The sequence below is a fragment of the Biomphalaria glabrata genome, chromosome 7 (assembly GCF_947242115.1).
Source record: "Biomphalaria glabrata chromosome 7, xgBioGlab47.1, whole genome shotgun sequence".
Lineage (NCBI taxonomy): Eukaryota > Metazoa > Mollusca > Gastropoda > Planorbidae > Biomphalaria > Biomphalaria glabrata.
In genome coordinates this window covers 22,937,694-22,959,744 of record NC_074717.1, presented here as the reverse complement: position 1 = coordinate 22,959,744, position 22,051 = coordinate 22,937,694, and the positions used below count along the sequence as shown (strand labels likewise).

The 22,051-nt window shown below is 35.6% G+C and overlaps 2 protein-coding genes across 12 annotated transcripts in view; one reads left to right on the top strand and one right to left on the bottom strand.

The window, feature by feature from the left end:
- LOC106079755 (GDP-D-glycero-alpha-D-manno-heptose dehydrogenase-like) overlaps nucleotides 1–15,223 on the top strand; it is a 46,499-nt gene extending 31,276 nt beyond the window's left edge. For 7 of the 11 annotated variants that reach the window (XM_056035234.1, XM_056035236.1, XM_056035231.1 and 4 more), the window contains 2 exons: nucleotides 12,042–12,227; nucleotides 14,141–15,223. In XM_056035234.1, coding sequence (XP_055891209.1) covers nucleotides 12,084–12,227; nucleotides 14,141–14,995 — 999 coding nt within the window. In that variant the 5' untranslated portion in view covers nucleotides 12,042–12,083 and the 3' untranslated portion in view covers nucleotides 14,996–15,223. Of the gene's footprint in view, nucleotides 1–7,824; nucleotides 7,982–10,199; nucleotides 10,351–10,396; nucleotides 10,418–12,041; nucleotides 12,228–14,140 lie in introns of those variants that run through there. The other 4 variants (XM_013240961.2, XM_013240960.2, XM_013240959.2 and 1 more) reach the window with 4 other exon arrangements.
- Nucleotides 15,224–17,257: 2,034 nt separating this feature from the next.
- On the bottom strand, nucleotides 17,258–22,004 carry LOC106079756 (UPF0598 protein CG30010-like). The gene is made up of 3 exons (XM_013240962.2): nucleotides 21,668–22,004; nucleotides 19,307–19,355; nucleotides 17,258–18,779 (listed from the first exon to the last, which is right to left on the bottom strand). The coding sequence occupies exons 1-3, from the start codon at nucleotides 21,836–21,838 to the stop codon at nucleotides 18,322–18,324; spliced, it is 678 nt and encodes a 225-aa protein (XP_013096416.1). The 5' UTR covers nucleotides 21,839–22,004; the 3' UTR covers nucleotides 17,258–18,321.
- Between the last annotated feature and the right edge of the window lie 47 nt (nucleotides 22,005–22,051).

Genomic DNA, 22,051 nt, shown 5'->3' with positions numbered 1-22,051 from the left:
AGAGGATGCCCGAGGTGAGAGAGGAGGAAATAACCTCCGCTCTAACCAGAGGGATCTCCCCTCTCCAGAGAGAAAGACTTCCCCCAAAAGGGGGTTGTCCTCCTCTCCATCCAAACCCAAGAATAAAAATACCAAGGTCACTGGAATAAAGGGAAACCCCTCCGGGGGCCTCCCAAGGCCAAATAGCTCCAAGTAGGTCATCTAGAATAAGCCATGGATTCCAGAATTGTACAGTGGAATTGTAGAGGCCTCAAGGCCAATTACGAGGAAATGCAGCTACTGATGGACTCTGAGACTCCTGTAGCTGTCTGCTTACAGGAAACATTTCTAAAAGATTGCATCAGCTTCCGAAGCTACCGTGCTTACAGCAAGAATGTTGAGGATGCAGAGAGAGCATCAGGTGGAGTCTGTATCCTTGTGAAGGATAGCATCCCCCATGAGAGGTTAGAACTACAGACCACACTACAGGCCGTAGCAGCTAGGATAACCCTTCACAAGGTTATCACTTGCTGCAGCCTGTATCTACCACCAGGCGCTCCATTAAACCGAACAGACATGGAGGACCTATTGAAACAACTCCCCCGGCCTTATTTAATCCTTGAGGATTTCAATGCCCATAACACCATGTGGGGATCCAACAATACCGACACAAGAGGTCGTATGCTGGAAGATATCTTCCTCCAACATGATTTATGCATACTTAATGATGCATCACCGACCTACTTGCACCCAGGAACTGGATCATTCACATGCATTGACCTCACCGTATGCGTCCCCGGACTTCTGGACGATTTTAAATGGTCAGTTAGCAATGATCTACGGGGAGGTGATCACTTCCCAATCATCATTACTAACAATCTCCCTTCATTGGGACGACCTCAGCGGTGGAAACTGAATAAGGCCGATTGGGAACAATTCCAAAAAAGATGCTCTGAGGATATCACAGAAAATATCCTCCATGAACAGAACCCAGCTGATACCTTTGCTAGCAAGCTACTAAGTATAGCCAGGAAAGTTGTACCCCTAACCTCTGCAAATCCAAAACGGCCTAGCAAACCATGGTTTGATACAGCTTGCAAAAGTGCTATTGGTGATAGCAAAAAACGACTGGCTGCATTTATAAAGAATCCTTCCAAGGAAAACCTAAAGCTATTCAGGATAGCTAGAGCAAAGGCTAGACAAACCACACGGTCAGCCAAAAGGAATTCCTGGAGAAGTTTTGTCGGCAGTCTGGATGCCAAAACTTCTGCTAGAGCGGTTTGGAAGGCAGTAAGGCGAATCAAAGGGAAAGAATCAAATGCAATAGGGCATTTGAAAAACCAAGGACGAACTGTCACGTCCCCCAGAGAAATAGCTGACTGCCTTGCATCCTCAATAGCAGAAAAATCATCCACTGCACACTACACGCCAGAGTTCCAAAAAGTCAAAACCAGGGAGGAAAGACACCCCATTGATTTCAGGTCAGAGAACAATGAAGACCACAACAAACCGTTCTCGCTTGAGGAACTGAGGGAATCGCTGGACAAGTCACATGACACAGCGCCTGGAGAAGACGAAATCCATTACCAGTTCCTCAAGCACCTTCCCGAACCCTCATTGGCAGTCCTACTAGGGGTCTATAACTGTGTGTGGCAAACAGGCGCTTTCCCAAACAGCTGGAGGAAAGCCACAGTTATACCGATACCTAAACCGGGAAGAGACGGCTCTGACCCAGCTAACTATCGACCAATAGCACTAACAAGCTGCATCTGCAAAACCATGGAAAGAATGATTAACAGTAGGCTGGTCTGGTACCTGGAAAGGAATAAAGTGATCTCAAACTACCAGTGCGGATTCCGGCAGGGGCGGACAACAACTGACCACCTGGTAAGGCTGGAAGCTTATATTAGAAATGCATTACTCAGAAGAGAACATCTAGTAGCTGTATTCTTCGATATAGAAAAGGCCTATGACACAACCTGGAAACATGGCATTCTACGTGACCTGGCGCTTGTGGGGCTTAAGGGACACCTCCCCCGTTTTGTGGAGGAATTCCTGAAAGATCGAAAATTTCAGGTCCGAGTGGGCAACTCCGCTTCTGACACTCATGACCAGGAAATGGGTGTACCCCAGGGCAGCATTCTGTCAGTCACCCTGTTCAACATTAAAATAAATAGCATCATAAATGCGCTGTCCCCTGGCATAGAGTGCTCTTTGTATGTTGATGACTTTGTCATTCTTACTTATGGGAAAAACATGAACACCTTAGAAAGGAAATTACAGTTATGTTTAAACAAAATTCAGGGTTGGGCAAACTATAATGGTTTCAAATTCTCTGACTCCAAAACAGTTAGTATGCATTTTTGTAATCTAAGGGGACTCCACCCAGACCCTGAACTATTTATACACAAAAAGAAGATCCCTGTCGTGAAAACTACAAAATTTTTAGGCCTCACCTTAGATTCCAAATTTAATTTTCTCCCCCACATTAAGGAACTTAAGAAGAAATGCCAAAAGTCATTAAACATACTAAGAGTACTCAGCCATACGGACTGGGGAGCTGACAGAGATACCTTGCTGCTGCTCTATCGGAGTCTAATTCGATCCAAGCTAGACTACGGATCCATAATATATGGAGCAGCAAGGAAGTCGTACCTAAAAATACTGGAACCAATACAAAATGCTGCCCTGCGTCTCTGTCTCGGCGCGTTTCGTACATCACCTATCCCAAGTCTCCATGTGGAGGCTGGAGAACTCCCCATGGATATAAGAATGAAAAAGCTTGCAATGCAGTATATAGTCAAGCTAAAATCCAACCCCACGAACCCTGCTTTTGACTCCATATTTAACCCCACAGAGGTAGAATTATACAATCGAAGGCCTAACGTCATACAGCCGTTGGGCCTTCGAATGAGAGAACCCATCCAAAATTTAACCCCACCCATTGACCAAATCTCTAAAATAGAAACCCCTCAGAATCCTCCTTGGCTAATGAATAAACCTAAATTAAATTTATCCCTCCTCAATTTCAAAAAAGAAAATACAGACCCAAGCATACTACAAGTCCACTTTAGGGAACTGCAGGAGAGCTACGGAGATTGTGGCACCATCTACACAGACGGATCCAAAATGGAGGGAAAGGTCGCGTGTGCCTGCTCCTTTCGGAACAAAACAATCTCCCGTAGACTCCCCGATGGCTGCTCCATCTTTACGGCCGAATTGCACGCAATATTGCTTGCACTTATGGCCGTAAAAGCATCAGAAAGGAGTAAATTTATAATCTGCTCCGACTCCAAATCTGCATTGCAAGCTTTGGGGCGGATGAAGACTGACATCCCATTGGTACATAAGAGCCTGAAGCTGTTGGACCTAATAACAGCCGACCGTAGGGATGTCACCTTCATCTTGGTCCCCTCCCATGTTGGCATTGAGGGAAACGAAGCCGCAGACAGAGAAGCAAAGAGAGCCCTAAATCATGCGGTGTCAGGAACCAAAATTCCCTACTCGGACCTGAGACAAAGTATTGCCTCTGCCACCTATCGAGAGTGGCAGAACCGATGGGAGGCTGAGACTCACAGTAAACTCAGGCAGATTGTGGCGGATGTCAGGTGGCGGCCCACATCTAAGGGTCTGACAAGGCGTGGTAGCACAACCATGTCCAGACTTAGGATTGGCCACACCTACATCACGCACTCTTTTGTACTGAAGAGAGAGGAGCCCCCACTTTGCGAGTACTGTGACTCTCGCCTCACCGTGGAACATATCCTCGTTGATTGCCCCAGATACCAGGATGTCAGGGCGAAACATTTTAGAGCCACTAATCTAAAAACACTATTTAATAATGTCGACCCTGGGAAGGTACTGGGCTTTATTCGGGAAGTGGGGCTATCTACGAAGATCTGATTTCTGAATTTGTGAACATGCACTATTTACATTAAATTTTTACCAAATATTTAAATTTTTACTACCTTTACTATTTTAACTGTGAATAGACCTTAATTTTAATTATATGACTGTATAGAATCTGGCCCTTGTTAATTAGAGAGAGAGTAGTCCTTAAGGGACTGCAGGCACGACATGGCCTAAATTGTGCCGATGTGCCTCAAATCAACAAATCAACAAATCAATCAACAACCCTGCTTTCAACTCAACCCTACAGATGTAGAACTATACAATCGAAGGTCTAACGTCATACAGCCGTTGGGCCTTCGAATGAGAGAACCCATCCGAAATTTAACCCCACCCATCGACCAAATCTCTAAAATAGAAATCCCACTGAACCCTCCTTGGTTGATGAATAAACCCAAATTAAATTTATCCCTCCTTAATTTCAAAAAAGTAAATACAGACCCAAGTATACTACAAGTCCACTTTAGGGAACTGCAGGAGAGCTTCTTATATTATCTTAAATGATACAGACGTTACTTCAAAAAAGAAGATGCTTACGTCCTGCATATTAACCAATGACCTCAACTCCACCAAGTCACTGGTTTTCCTGGCTAGCTTAGGCAACTCATTCAATGCTCTAATAGCGCTAGGGAATAAGGAGCTTTTGTACAAATTTGTCCTAGCATATGGAACGAGGAATGTGCCTTTAACTTTGAGTCTTTCTGAGTATTGTTAAATTTTGTATTTGAAGATTATGGTTCAGTGTTTTATGTATTATTGCTACGGAGATTGTGGCACCATTTACACTGACGGAACAAAGCAATCTCCCGTAGACTCCCCGATAGCTGCTCCATCTTTACGGCCAAATTACATGCAATATCGCTTGCACTTATGGCCGTCAAAGCATCAGAAACGAGAAAATTTATCGTATGCTCCGACTCCAAATCTGCATTGCAAGCTTTGGGGCGGATGAAGACTGACATCCCATTGGTACATAAGAGCCTACCATATAACAAATAACAGCCGACCATAGGGATGTCACCTTCATCTGAATCCCCTCCCATGTGGGCATAGAGGGAAACGAAACGGCAGACAGAGAAACAAAGAGAGCCATAAACCAAGCGGTGTCAGGAACCAAAATTCTCTGATCGGACCTGAGTCAGAGTATTGCCTCTGCCACCTATCGAGAGTGGCAGGATCGGTGGGAAACTGAGACCCACAACAGACTCAGGCAGATTGTGGCGGATGTCAGGTGGCGGCCCACATCTAAGGGTCTGACAAGGCTTGGAAGCACGACCATGTCCAGACTTAGGATTGGCCACACCTACATTACGCACTCCTTTGTGCTGAAGAGAGAGGAGCCCCCACTTTGTGAGTACTGTGACTCTCGCCTCACCGTGGAACATATCATCATTGATTGCCCCAGATACCAGGATATTAGAGGAAAATTTTTTTTAGAGCGCACAACTTAAAAACACTGCTCGATAGTGTCGACCCTGGGAAGGTCATGGGCTTTGTCCTGGAGGTGGGGTTGTCTACGAAGTTTTGATTTGTGAAATTGTGAAAAAATAATATTTACAAAAGATTTTTTTACTAAATTATTAAATTTTCACTATTTTTATTTCTCTAACTGTGAATAGACCTTAGTTTTTAAAAACTTAACTAAATAAAATTTAGCTCTTGTGGTATGAAGGGAGGGTAACCTTTTAGGGATTACAGGCACGACATGTGCCGATGTGTCAAAAAACTCCAAACCCCAACCCATTTATTATGTTCTATTAAATTAATTAATAAATTAATGTGGTGGGATGGGGCGAGGGGTACTCAGCATTAAAAAAAAATATAAAAAAGGGGTAGGCCTACACATAGGTCAAAAGTGTTGGAAACACTGATATACCATAAATAAATCTTGATCAATATGTTATGATAATAATGCCCTTATATAAGGACTACAAATACATTCATATAGTTTAGCAAAACATTTTGGCCACAAAATAAATGATATAAACTACAGTTTAAATCTAAAAGCTGTTACAGTACCTGTAGCTAAGCAAGATACAAGCTTTGAAACATGGATTTAAAATAATTGAAAACGTATCGATCCTAGGTCTAGATAGCCTATCTTTTTTGTGTTTCTTGTTTTAGTCCTAGTAAGAAAAGCGCAGGCCTAAAAGATTGTTTCTCAAACTTTAATTAGTTTCGCCCATCTCCCAATAAAACCCAATCCCTAAAATTACTCCCCTTCCCCCATTGGCGTAGCTAGGGTGGGGGGAGGGGGTGGGGAGAATTTGAAATCCTCCCGGGCCCCCACTTGAGTGTTTTTTTTTTACATTAAATATTAAATATTACGCAAAATGCTGGGACCCCCGAAGAGATCGGGCCCCCAAATGATGAAAAATTCCTATCTACGCCCCTGCTTCCCCCTGTTTTCAGCTAACGACTATGAGGAGTGCTGTAAGCTCCCCCAACAAGCCACATGGACCCAAACATTGTCGTGCTGTATAATAAGCTTCCGGAATGCTCTGTTCTTTGGTCCACAACTCTCGTTCTCCTATTAAGAAGAGCTCAGGTCTAAACTAAAACGTAGGACGTGCAGATACCGAAGTGTGAGGGGCGTTCAAGGAAGTTGAGCATGTTTGTAATGAGCCTTATCGTCGTCAGCTCATCTTCGTCTTCAGAAAGACACTTTGTAGCGGCCATATTTAAAAAAAAACTGAACAATGATACGTCATTTGCAAGAAATTTCAATGGAAATGTCTTTAAATGAGTTTTTTTTTAATCGATCGTGTTACTGCGAGACCAGTGGTCGCAAAACAAGAATCAATTTTGAAAATTACCAATTTAATTAACTATTGGTAATTATTGTGTTTGGTATCTCGAACAAGGGAAAGAAAGTGTACTTGACTGATGTGGTGGCATAAGTTGAATTCACGTTTCTTCTGTTTGTGATTATACATTTATCAAAGTCGAAGAAAAATGTTCTTGAGGTAGTCAAACTTTCATAGTCCCTTGGGTCTTTACACATCTCGTCCCATGATAAGGAAGGATACACATTTTTTTTTTGAAAGAGAAGAATGAACAAGAAAAAAAATACTTAAAAACAACAACAACAACAAAGCTTAGCCAATATTAAGTGTAATTTGTAGTTTGGATCAGTATTTGATGAACTCCCGATGGGATGCATACATTATCCTTTTCATCCAAAGACAAATTATTATTTATTTATTTTTTTGCAATGACTTCTTTATGTCGGGTTCCACTCTGGATCGGTCCTCGCGTTGCACATTTTGCAATGGCAGCAATGTTCTTAATATTATTTAGGAGCTACGGAGAGCACTGCAAGACATGGTACAAATGCGAAGCCAGCAGCGCTTTTTAGGCCGCCTTCAAGCGAGAGCGACTAGGTCGCTTTGTCGCCAAAAAAAAAATCCGTCTACCTAACCCTTCTGTGTGTCTGAGACTTTGTATTCCATACGCTGTATTCTATACGCATATCTAAGCCTACAAGTATAAGTGTATCAAATGTGCCGACATACTGTTGTAAGATGAAACTCTGCCCCCTCCCCTCTTTTTTTTCCATTTTTTTAAATTTCTGATGAATTTAAACACATGGCCTTCCCCTAACACCAGCTTGCATTACTGAATCTTCGATATCCTGCAGTGGTTGGCACATTTAGGCATATCAGTGGCTAGGAAACACTAATGGACCTTGAATGTGTTACAACCAAATGAAAGTGCAAGTAGCTAATGTGTAATGAAGTGCGGGTTAGGTATGTAGGCTGCTAACAATGAAGTAAAAAAAAAAACTTCCACTAATGTTGGAAACCTAATAATTTAAAAAAATGCCCATTTACAAAACAGACCAAGTAGAAGGGTCTGTTTAGTAATTTTCATGTTAGAATTGACAGCAGATGCAAGCACATTAAATCAAGTCTGTTTGGTTGGAGCCATGTTCAGCCCACTTGAACCACTTGAGGATGCTAACTGTTGATACTAGGAAGAACTTTTTCCCTCGAGGCTATTTTTATTAACGTTCTGGCAAATTTGAAACCTAGGTATTAGTAGAATCTAGATCTAAATGTATGTTTTAATTGGATATATTGAGCTACTTTATGTGAGTAGAGTATTCAAGAGTTTTCAAAAGGTTTAGATAATAGTGAACAAATAGATGCTCTATCTTACTAGATTTTTCTAAGGCTTTTGACAAAGTTCACCACCATAGTTTGCTTAAAAAATTAAAATATTTCGGCATTAATGGTCCACTGCATCAGTGGATTATAGATTTTCTGATAGGGAGAGAACAAACTGTGATAATAAATGGCTCTAAATCAACATCGATAACAGTAAACTCAGGTGTACCTCAAGGAACAGTCTTGGGTCCACTACTATTTTTAATTTACATAAATGATTTACCAAATTGCATTAGTTCAGGAACAAAAGTCAGATTAATTGCAGACGATTGCATAATATATAGAACAATAAAAACAACACAAGACACAGATATTTTACAAAGAGAACTAGATGAATTACAGAAATGGGAATCAAATTGGAGCATGTCTTTCCACCCAGAAAAATGTCAGTTGTTAAGAGTAACAAAAAAAACTAAAACAAATTAATTCCACTTATCTTATTCATGGCAAACCAGTAACACAGACTAAAAACGCAAAATACCTAGGTGTTATAATAAATGAAAAACTATCATGGAATCCACATATTGATGAAACTACAAAAAAATCAAACAAAGCATTAGGATTTATTAAAAGAAATTTCTATAAATAAAATAAGAACATAAAACTAAAATGTTATTTAACCTTGGTTAGGCCAATAATAGAATATGCATCCTCCGTTTGGGACCCCTCAACTCAAGAAAACATTAAGAAACTGGAACAGACACAAAATAGAGCAGTGAGATTCATAACAAACGAATATTCACATTTGACTAGAGTAACACCTTTAGTAAAATCACTAAATTTAGAAAGCCTTCAGGACAGAAGGCTCAAAAGTAAAGTAGCAATCATACATAAAACACTGAACCATAATCTTCAAATACAAAAAAAAAAATTAATAAAATACTCTGAAAGACACAAAGATAAAGGCACATTCCTCGTCCCATATGCTAGGACTAATTTGTACAAATACTCCTTCTTCCCTAGTTCTATTAGAGCATGGAATGGGTTGCCTGAGCTAGCCAGGAAAACCAGTGACTTGGCAGAATTTAAGTCATTGGTTAATATGCATGACTAAATGCATGACGCGTAGGATGTAATCATCTTCTTTTTTGAAGTAACGTCTGTATTATATAAGATAAGAAGATAAAGAGTAGATAGACTGTAAGACATAATGATAGAGTACATAGAGTGTAGGACATAATGATAGAGTACATAGAGTGTAGGACATAATGATAGAGTGTAGGATGTAGTGATAGAGTGCAGGACATAATGAGAGTAGACAGAGTGCAGGACAATGATAGAGAACATAGAGTGGAGGACATAATGATAGAGTGGAGGACATAATGTGTGGGATTGTTAAAACTAGATCATATTTTGACCTTTTAGAGAAAAGTATATTTGGAGATCATTGGTAATATATTTCGATGAATGATATGGTTAGATACATGCAGAGGCATCATCATTAGGTTTGGTGTCACTGGTACTTGCAGAGGCATCATTAGGGTAGGTGTCACTGGTACATGCAGAGGCATCATTAGGGTAGGTGTTAGCTATGATGTCTACACCAATCACTCAAAATAAATGTTTCCTTTAAAAGTTATCTTAATGATTAAATTTGAAGACTATTGTAAATTTAATATAAATTCTCTTTTTTGTTTTTTAAAAGAAAGCATATTTTTAGCTTAAAAAAAAAGCTTTTTTCCCCCTTCCGTGTCATGCTTTTGTCACCTGGTTTGTTCCACACGCCTTCTATCCCTTTGACGATGCCGCTGTGTAAATGTTCTACTAATTAAACTAATGCTTTAATCTGCCTCCACACTGTACACCTTTTTCCCCAAATCTGAATTAAAACATTTAAGTCCACTCTGTGTTTTGCTAATGTCATAAGAGCAAACTAGTCCTCTTTTCTCTGAATGAAAATGACTTGGGAATCACTGTCTATAGGAAAAAGTTATCAAGCCAAGGTTCAACATCTTTAACTTTGACTGGGAACTAAGTTTATTTACAGCTTACAGTAACTATCAAATGTCATCAAAGTGTAAACTGATAGTGATAACACAGCTGTTACATCACAAGAGAGATGGACAGGCTATAACAATTAGAGTCTATTTTCTTCTTTTTTTTTTTTATCTTATCTTGGTCACATGATCATGAACAGGGTTATTGCAGTATTACCTTAGTTTATAACTTGAAGTGTGTGCGGTGTGTTGTCTCATTAACTGCTAAAATAATCAATTCTTCCAAATACAACTATCAATCAGCAAGTTGGTAGCCCTGGACTGCACTTGACTTAGTAAAAACAATATTGCTTCAGGTTTTGTTTTTTTTTTGCATGTTATTCTTTTAAGTACACAAGAATACATCATAACACAATTCAACAGGTTAACCTTTTTTTTAATTCTTTATTTTGTCCTCTAAATTGATTTTTTTTACAACTGACAAAATTCAACTCGACAGTCGTTCTTTAAATTTTTTTTTTCCTTTTTAACAAATTCTGTACATCAAAATAATTATAGGAAGCCCCCCTTTTTTTCTACCACAATAAAAAAAAAAAAGAAAACTGGATCAAAGTTGTTGGAGGCCCCTAGGCTCTTGAGAAGTGTAATGAAATGCTGTTGACTAATCTTACTTAGCATAAGCATATCATATTTGTCTTAGTGTGTTCTGTTAGATAAAAAATATTTCTAGATCTAGCCTAAATTTATGGGTATAATTAGGTCCATAATTTTTATTAATGCCTATTTTTATTAATATTTCAGCTGTTTAAAAAAAAAAATTTACTTTCCAATTTCAAACATTTGAAAAACTTGGCTTTAAGAGGTATTGAGTATTCGTTTTTTTAGATACCAGTCTGTTTCTATGGTATGCACTCTCAAATATTGTATCAATGGTCCCTAATTTTAACCCTGCCTGCCATTCTGCAGGAGATTTGGGCTAGGTCCTTTAGGATTTAAATAATTTTCAAATTGGAAAACAAAGAAATATTCAGTTTGCATATTTTTTATTTATCGTAGGTTCCCTTGAGGGCATAGGGAAGCAATAGTCTTACACTGCTGTAAATCTGTATTTGGGCAAAGTAACGAGAAAAAAAAAAAGAAACACTTTTTTAACATTAAAGCTAATATTGAGTGAAGGGAAAGCACCATTCAATCGCTGCCATAGCTCTCAATATTGCAAGGTTTATCTTCACTTTTTCTATGTAAAAAAATTTATTACCACTAATTGATTAATTAATTGGTCAATTGCTTGATTGATTGTGGTCATCAACAATGAATAGTTGTACACAATTTCAACTTGATATGAGAATGGGAAGTGGAAGTAAAGAAAATCCATCCAGACAGATGGAGTGAGTTCATATAAGCTTTGTACAAATAGTTTTATTACAGAAACACTTTTAATATCAATTTTATCTGCAGCTCTTTAGAACAAACCAAATGTTTTCATGTCTTAATATCTGTTATTTCAAGTGAACACATAAGACATGGCTTGGTATGTCTGTTTAGTAGTTGATAATGATGATGTTTACATTTGCAGTTCTTCGCTCACATTTATAAAGGCCCTTATTTGGTGAGGTAGTATTTGAGATATTGAATAGAGATCAATTTATCCAGAGCTGTTTTCACATTGATTGCCACTACTATAGGTTTGAGCAATGTTTGCATGTGTTGTTGCAGAAGGGTTAGAGCTGGCTAGAGTAACTGCCTTACTGGTTCACATTTGTTTAGGGGAACTGTCCTGTTGAAAGTGACTTGAATTCTATCATTCTTGATAGACTCAGAAGATTGTGTTCATTGGTGGACATCATGTTAAAACCATCTTTTTTTTTTTTTAAATTTTTCATTGTAATATGTGAATGTATGTGTACCAGTAAAAGTAGAATTAAAGACAACACAATAAGATGGTATAACTTGAAATCTGTGGAGTTGTTCAAAATAGATGTATAAATGTATTTATGCTACACTTCAATATTTTGAACTACAATATTTTTGTTTGTTTGTTCTTCAGTTTTACTCAAGCATTTGTCCCTAATCTCACCTACACTTCATTATGACTTCTGACAGACATTACATTAATGGCTGCCCCATATCTGAAGGGCAGCAACTTGCTTGTCCTGGGCACATTTTAATTACAGGCGGTGCTGGTTACATTGGTTCAACTTTAGTTCCTATTCTGTTAGAAAGAGGATATGAGGTAAATATCTTTAGTCCATCCAATTTAATGAATTTCTTCGTTTCATGTTTTTACATTTGTATGTGTTATTAAATTGCTAACTAGTCAAGTTTCTTTCAGACTGCAACTGTAATGATTCAGGCAATTTTTCTTTTTTTCGGAATGCCAAAGGTTATAATCCTGTATTAAAATTCCTTCAGAAAGCTAAAAACCTTTGGCCAGGCAAGGGAAATAATTTTTTGATTGAATGCTATTTTTCCAAGTCCCCATTATTAGTATTACAGTATTTCTAATTGATAAAACAAAGACAAAACCCACTTTTTTTAGGAGGCAAAAAAAATTTAAACGCTTTAAAAAAAAAAAATAAATAAATTACCTAAATCTTTCAATTATGGAGGTATCCCTGGGATGAAGCAGAGAAATCTGCTACTAGAGGCACAATGAAGTCTTCCAGTATATATCTAATTGTCCACATATCCATTTTTTCTTATCATTCATCTAGCCCTGTATCCTTAATCTGGTAGAGTCTGAGCGCTCTAAGAATATCAGGCTCAGACTTGCTCTCTGTTCAAATAAGTGTGTCACATAATAACACATGTCCAAGTTATCCTAATTTTATAATGATTTTTATCTTTTTCCTCATGTTAACATGATTTTTATCTTCTGAAACTAACTCTATAGCTAAAAATTGACCAAGGGAAATAATAAAATCAAACTATGCAATAACAATAATGAGTATTTTCTAAGCTATAGCAGAATTTAATTCTAATTTAATTTAAGTCTATTTCTGTGGATTAAGTATTGGAATATCTTATGTGTCTATTCATTTCATTATTTCAATTTGGATTATTAAAATATTCAATCCTTGAAAATTTCTTTTGGTTCTTTATCAATGCAAATATCCCTGGCTGTGATTGGTGTTTTTCCATCGGACTATACTTCTGAAAGTATAGAATAATACTAACCACATAATTTCAGCGTGACTTAGTCTATCTTTTTATTCTGGTAGAGCTATTAATCTGCTAAGTGGTATGGTGCTAACCATCCTCATCTTTCCGTATTTGCTTGCAATCGATTATCAGGAATTCAGTTTACAAGTATTTTATTGTCTTGAGTTTTCATGAAACAGACGAGTATGAAAAAGAAAAATTGAGTTTAAGATATTTTCCTTTATTTTAGTGCTTGATTTGCATGCTGTTTTGCATCTTATAGATGTGCTAGTATATATACATGTTTTCTTTTCATTGGATAAAAGGTTTGTTTTTGGAATCACTCTGGCATTACTGATAAAGTTTCTCCTCAATTTTCTGGATAGAAAAATGTCATTCAGTGATGATGTTGCTAAATAATTTCATTTTTACCAAATTTCATTATGACTAGGTTGTGCAGAGGAGGCACGGTGGCTTAGCGGTAAAGTGCTTGGCTTCTGAACTGGGGCTTGGGGTTCGAATCCTGGGGAAGACTGGGATTTTTAATTTCGGGATCTTCGGGCGCCTCTGAGTCCACCCAGCTCTAATGGGTATCTGACATGAGTTGGGGAAAAGTAAAGGCGGTTGGTCATTGTGCTGGACACATGATACCATGAGTTAACCATAAGCCACAGAAACAGATGACCTTTACATCATCTGCCCTATAGACCACAAGGTCTGAAAAGGGAGCTTTACTTTTTTTAGATTGTGCTGAAAAAATAATATTTTCATCACATGGGTGTTTCTCATTCCAAATATTTGATAGTTGATAAAAAATATGTGAGAATAGGTTTCTGTGTGTGTGTTGTAAATTAATTATTGTAATGATTTAAGAATGAGCATAGCAGTATTGTCATTATATTTCATAATTCATGATAGTTACACTTACTAAGAAGATACGTTTGAAATTGAGCCCATTGAATATAAAATCTTGAATGGCCTAAAATGTTCTTTCATGTTTTCTAGGTGACAGTTTATGATTTGTTTCTATGGGGAGTCAGCCCTTTGCTTCCTGTGTCAGAAAATCCAAGGTTGCATATAGTCAATGGAGATATCTTAGACAAGGACAAACTGGCCGAGGTGATGGAAGGGAAAACTGGCATTATCCATTTGGCTGCCATTGTTGGCTATCCAGCTTGTGATAAAGATCCAGAGAAAGCTCAGCAGGTCAATGTTGAAGGCACAAGGAACATTACATCTTTGAAGACTCCCAATCAGGCTTTGGTTTATGCCAGCACTGGTTCTTGTTATGGGGCAGTTGACGGAAAGTGCACAGAAGACACTAAAATCAGCCCCTTGTCTTTATATGGACGCAGTAAAGCAGAGGGTGAAGAGTTAGTCTTGCAGGTCAATGGCACTGCTTTGCGCTTAGCCACTGTGTTTGGTATCTCCCCTCGTATACGCCTTGACCTCTTGGTAAACGATTTAACCTACAAGGCCCTGACTATCAAGCATTTTGATCTGTATGAAGGGCATTTCCGGCGTACGTTTCTTCATGTCCGTGATGCCGCTCGAGCTTTTCTCTTTGCTATAGAGAACACCAAAGTAATGTCTGGACAAGCCTACAATGTTGGCGATGAAAAAATGAACCTGACTAAGAATGAAGTGGCTCAGGTGATACAAAATAAAATCCCCAACTGCAAAATTGTACCATCAGCGATTGGAGAAGACAAGGACAAACGTGACTATGAGGTGAGTTATGAGAAAATCAGAAAACTGGGCTTCAGGTCTACTGTGACAGTGGATGAAGGTGTGGTCAATTTGATCAAAGTTTTACCCAATATGTTGGACTTGGAAATTAAGAGAAGCAGGAATGTATAACAGTTTCTGTTGATTTAGTCTTTTATTAATACTTTATAAACTTGTCAAGTGGGTTAGTATATTTTTTTGATCCATTTATTGCATCTGGGGGGAAACTTAAAATGATGCCACAAAACATCTTTCTTTGATCTGAAAGTACTTTGGGGTTTTGAATACTTGTACCTTTTTTTTGTGCCATTAAACTATACAACAGTTACTATGCTTTCTTATTAAACTATACAACAGTTACTATGTTTTCTTGTTGTTTATTAGAGTGAAAAAAATTGTTTTTTTTTTTTATCTTTCTGTTTGATACAAGCAAAATATGTTTGTAATGACTCTCAAGAGCAGTTTTCTTTTCACAAGTTTTGGAAATGTTACTGTTGTAATCCTTTCACCTTTTTTTTTAAACATTATTTTTTTAATGTTGTGAACATACACCCAACTTTTTGGTCAAAATGTCGAAGTTATAAAACCACCTCAAAAACCACTTTTAAATGCTGATTGTTATTTATGATTTGGTCAGGGTATCTTTAGCGCATAATAACATACAGTGATTCATTTTATAAAGATAGGTAAGAATGAGCCCTTGATATTGATATAGTGGCCTGTCATGTTTCTTTTTCTATGCTTTGCTTTCATTTCTTAATATTATTTCTAAAGCTCTATATATTCAAGTCAAATTTTGTATTCATTTACATACCTTTATGTCATACAAACCATATCAATCATTTGACAAAATAACGCTGTTTGCTAGTATTTATTTTATTAGAAAATCACAAGGTTTTCAAGCTTGCGACTATTTAGTGTTGCTACAAGCACTAATTCTATTAGTTATTATCACACTTGCAAAGTTTAGTTTCTCTATTTTTTTTTTTTTTTTAAAGAAGATTATTAAAAGAAATAAAACAACTTAGGGACCAGACTAATGAAGATTTTTCTGATCAACCAATGTTTCCTGAGTAGTTATGTTAATGTGTAATTTGACATAGGGCCATCCAACTTGTACTAATATCATTAAATACAAGTTCTCACACTTGAACAGTAACTAAACAAAAAAAATTGTTCATTCAGTCATTTTTTGTGTTCATTTTCTATTGACATCTTGATTTTCTTGAATATATTATGACATCCTGATTTTCTTAAATATATTATGACATCCTAATTTTATTGACTATATGCTGGAGAATTGTGAGTTCTTTCAGGTTTCTTTCATAGGAATGCCTTTGCTTCAAGTTTTGAAAAGACCACAACATGTATGCCTTAGTTAAGTAGGGAGTCTTGGTTTGTTCCTTTTCGCATTCTTTTTTTTATGTGAATGTTAATATATATATTTTTATATACTTGTAGCTTATATAAATCAAATGTATGTGTATATACTTAATATACTTGTGATATTTACATAAGTGGTTATGTTTATACATTAGAAAATATGCTCCAAAAGGCTTATTGTTGGAGACTCAGTACAAACATTGTTTTTGTTCATACCATTTTATTTTCATATCAAACAGTCAATGTACGTTATAGGCCACTGTATTCCCAACAGAACTATTGGATGGCACAGTGTGAAACTTAATAACAAATAGAACAAGAATTCTCATTAAGAACAACATGTCAGCTTTTTTTTTTTTGATAGAACAAGTACATACCAAAATGATTTCAATTTATGGTCATAAATTTGCACAACTTGTCTTTTCAGTTTACTAAGTCAATATTTTAATAGTCTGAAATAGAAAACGTACAACATTCTAATACAGACATTTATTTATTTTTTAATGCTATTCTTTATTCCACATTCCAGTAATTATGTACACCTATTTAATTTCAAAATTTTATTTATGTTTGCACCTTTTTAATAGTTTAGACGTGGACATGTATTCCATTCACTCCTGTTTTGATGTAAACATAAGAACCACTACCCTCTATTGTTGTGTTTGTTAACAAAAAATCTAACCAGATATATGTGCCCCACTATATGTTAATCTATCTTTAGAAATAACATTGTAAGAAATAGAAACATTTTTTGAAAGGTTTATTTTAAGCAAATGTATACAAGGTTAAATTTATTCTGTTCTTGGCACTGATACCATTGAAAAAAATTTCCTTCAAAAGGCTAAATTATTTTATTTTTAAATATCCAGAATTTATGTAATTTATTATCAGACTTTTTATCTTTTATACCTATGTTTGTCAAATCCAATATTTATTGTTTACCATTAAGAAACATTTGTTTGTACTCAACAATAAAAAAAATCAAACGAAAAAAACAAACAAAACAACCCAGCAAATACAGAGTTTTATTGATTCTTTATCTACCAAACTCTGGAGAACTTATGGCATAATGCTCTCTTCTTAAAAAAATAAAAAATAAACAAGGAAATGTGATCCCCAAGAAAAATATAGCCTTGGTGTAGCCTAAGTACAATATAGTTATAAGATAAAAATTAAAGATCCAAACTTTCTCATTCAATTAATAATTGCAGTGCACTCAATACATTTTCTGTTATAAAAAAACAACAGCACAGTGAAGAATTTTCCAGCAAATCTTGCATTGAACACTAAAGTACAAATATTAATCTCTCTAATTATTAGCCCTTCCTTCTGAAGCTAAATAAGATTAATTTAAAGAAAAAAATGTTGAAAATTCAAAGAAGAAAGATTTTGAATGGTACAATACTATTGAATCACACAGATAATTTATAAAAAAGGCACACATAATTATTACCTTCAATAAAGTCATACATTTGAAATTCACTACAATGTATTCTCTAAACAGCTTGAAGATTTAGAGCACCTGTGTATTGTTTGGGATTGGCTTTGATTGACTAAAAGGGAATCAACATTAGTGCAAATGTCTGATATACACATCCATATAATCTTGATTGAATTAATGGAATTTTCATTTTGCAAATATTATTGACTTAAAAGTCAATATAAGTCAAATATATTGATGCCAAGGAAGATTCAGATAAATTGTTTGCTATCTCTTTTATGTGCCTTCTTTTTAAAATATTTTTATCTTTTCTACATCTAAACCACATTTTGAACACAAGAAAGGGCAAGGCAGAAAGATTTAAATCTAAAAGCACAGACACCTTTACCTGAGCAGATAGATTCTAAATCTGTTTGAGTTGAGGATTTGGGAACATCTTTCAATTAGGAGTTTGCCTCCAGGGACCTATTAATTGTCATTGTTAAGTATATAGTGTTAGTGGCTACAAGTTGCTCTAGGGTATCATGCTGCTTGCACAATGACCATAAGAATTTAATTAGGAATTCATTGTTCCCAACAAATGTCAGAAAGGCTTTAGCCATTAGAGTGGACTAATGAATTCTGAGAATCAATGTCAGACTACTTGAGGTTGCCTTGTTTTGACCACATCCAACAATACATTAGTCAGTTCATAACGAACTCCTCTCCAATGAAAATGTGAGGGTGGTGTAGACTGATCACTGGAATGAAATTCAAAATACTTGCTAAGTTCTAGTGCCAAAGAAGACTTAATAAGTCCAATACTTCCATATTGCTTTGGGGCAGGATGATAAACTCTGCCAGTCGAAGGCAACATGCAAATATTTTCTGGTTCAAGTTTCACTGTGAGATTGTCCCCGGCACCATTGTAAGAAAGAATCCCTGGAAAGTGAGTGGAACTTTCCAGGATGTGTGTGAAAACAATAGGCACGTCATCACAGCGTACAAAGTTGAGTTCCCTGCCACAGGGAGAAACATATGGAAATTCATCCATATATTTCCCAGTGGTGTTTAGTTTGAGTCTTTTGAAGAAAAACACCAAAAAATCTTTTTCTGTTAAAGGAAAAACAAACATAAAAAAAAAGTCATCACAAATAAGTGTTTATGTTGCTTTGTTTAAGACTTAGTTCAAGTAATGTCCACCAATGCATGTTTTTAAAAAGCTTGTATCAACTCACACTATCTTCACACTATCTATCTGTTTGTCTGGTATCTAAGGATTAACTTTCCATGTCGGTATCAAACAAAATAATTTCCAGTAATTCATTGATTAAATGTTTTTTTTTTTATTGATTTGTGTTTTGTTAGGCACAATAACTAATAATGTAAAATTTCAACGTGATACCAGAATAGGTGTGGGAGAAATAATGTATTCAAATTTTGTACTAGATAAACTGAGAGAATTGATATAAGCTTGGTAAAAAAAATCACATAATAATGAGTAGATTTCTACAGTGAACTTTGAAAATCTTTTCTAAAATCTGACACTTTAAGAAAGTAAGAATTAAAAAGAAGAAAGTGTTAGCACAAATATAGTCATAATGTAGACCACAAAACTAGTCACAATGTAGACATCTTACCTTTAAAGCAAGAAGTAAAGTTTTTCATTTTTGAATCATCCAGAAAAAGCTGGAAAGTAAAAACAAATTTATAAAGATTACAAAAAAAAACAAACAAACAAACATTTATTAAAAAAAAAAATTATTTAAAAAAGTAGACAGTTTACTTTGCAACATTACCCAAGCACGGTCATATTAGGATTGACAACTGTTAAGTTATTGACATCAAGGAGATTCAAGTATGAAACTTCCACACTTTATAATAATGCTCAGAATTGAAAGGTATGTTAAAAACACAAATTTCATCCCATAAGCAGGGTCAGTGCAAACAAAGAGATATACCTTGAAACACAGGAAGTAGTGTTTGTGCTATTGAGACAAGCAAAGAAGGCCAAAATAAACAATTAGGTACGGTATTAATGACAACAAAGTGAAGAACAAATATCACATGAACAAACAATAGTAGACTACGGAGGATGCTCCCAACAAGCCCAGATGGGAATAATGTTAAAAACACTCAAGTGGAGCCCACAAGGCAGATAAATGTGAAGTTGGTAAAGTTGTATATGAAAATATGTACTTAAAACCAACACCAAAAAGTTAGGATACACCATTCTAAGCTGAAAAATAGAATTCTCTTCAAAGACCTTTGGAGATTTGTTATTGTGGAACATATATGACTATTTTCATACACTTTACTTAATAATTAGATTTACTATGCACATAGTAAATACAGATATATATGTGAATGTGTAGCATGTAGCAATCAATATATATGTCACTCATAAAATAAAAAAAGTATAGTACATTTTAGATCAAATATTTTGAGTCCAGAAACAGAAAAACTTTGTTCATATTTCAGTAGCCCACTCAGTGTTTTTTTTTTCATGAAAACTATAACTTAAACCTTTTTAAAAATCAAAATTGTTAGTATGACTAAGCAGTATATCTTTATTATTTATTTGACTCTAGATTATTAGTCTAATTAATACTAGCAATAGACTGCTATCACAATAATAATTTTAAGCTAAAAAGTAGTCTAAATAAATTACTTGATTTCACAAGGTTACCATTGCCAGAATTGAATATAAGCAGCCCTCTACCTATAAAATGCATCTTTGATAATCTATAGTTCAATTCTTGGCCTGATCTTGGCAGAACTGTTAACACTGTCAATAAAAAGGGCAAAGATAAGTAACTGACCCCTAAACTGGCTTTTGGCAGAAGGGGCTCATTATCCTTGTTAGCCAGCCACCTAATAAAAAAATCAGAATTCAGTCAGAATTTATGCTTCTTTGCAACTAAACCAAAAAAACAAACATTGGAAAGGCTTTGGAAGTCAAGTAAGTAAAATACCCTTCTCAGACCTTGTGATCTATGGGGCAATTGATGTAAAGGTCATCTGTTTCTATGGTTAACATGTCATGTGGCCTACTTTTCCCCAATGTCAGGTGCCTTTTTGAGTTGGGTGGACTCACGGGCACCCTTAAAATTCAAAATCCATGTCTTCACCCAAGACACCTTGGTTCAGATGTCATGTGCTTTACCACTCAGCTATCATGCCCCAGTAAGAGTTAAACCTGAAGAAAAATCAGGATGTTGGCAGTTTGTAGTAGTGTTACACACTGTTCTGTCTATAAAATCTAGCAAAGCTTCTGACAAATGCACAAGCTTTTGTTGTACCCTAAAACTTGTAGCTTCATGGAGAAGAGGAACTGTTGTGTAAAGTGAATATCTACCTACCACTAGATCTAGATCTATAGATATAGGAGATTACCTTTAATTACCTCATCTAAACTATTAAAGCCCTAACTAATCTTTTCACTTTTTAAATATATAAGATAAGCCATCATGATCTTCAAATGAATAACGTATATTAATTAGATCATCATCTAGAATGATTCTAGAATATAGATCTAGTTTTATAGTATACAAATTATAAATTATACCTTTAGTTATGATAGGCTATAGTTATATTATACAGTCTAAAAAAACAATACAAGGTTTAATAATATTATAATAAATCATCTATTTCTAATATTAGATTTAACCAATTCGGTATTATAATTATTGCTTAGAACTAATCTATATAACTATATATAATTATATAAATATAATAAAATATTCATAAACTAGATCTAATATTCTAATAATCTATATATTATATAGATCTAAAATCTAAACCATTATTAATCATGATTATTATCATTATAATTATAGATCTATATTAATACTTATACTATAGATTCAGTATATCTAGATTATTATAATATGAATGAACAACTTTAAGTCAATTACTTTTGAATTACTATAATTTATTTTGAACTAGATCTATGACTAGAATTGACTATATTTAGAGCTAGATCTACTGTCTGAACTCACTTGGCCTTGGTGGTCAACATAATAAAAATATTCTCTAGTTTTCGGATCATCATCAGGAGACTGTCCTTGGACATAATTAAGAAATCGTTTCTCCACATAACCACAAAACATATATTTATGACGTCTTAACAGTTTCAAGTTAGATCTATATATTAGTATAGAGATAGACATACTATAGGCTTAAATATCAGTTAAACCCTATGTAGACTATTTAACTATTATAAATCAAGATATCTAGATCTTTCTAGATCTATTACTATTATAACTGTAGTATTCGGCTATGATTGAACCATGGAATCATTACGTTGTTTACATCGGAAACGACCCCTTACTTAATAGGTTTCAAATATGTTTCCTTCAAAGTTATTCTTTGTTATTTTCTAT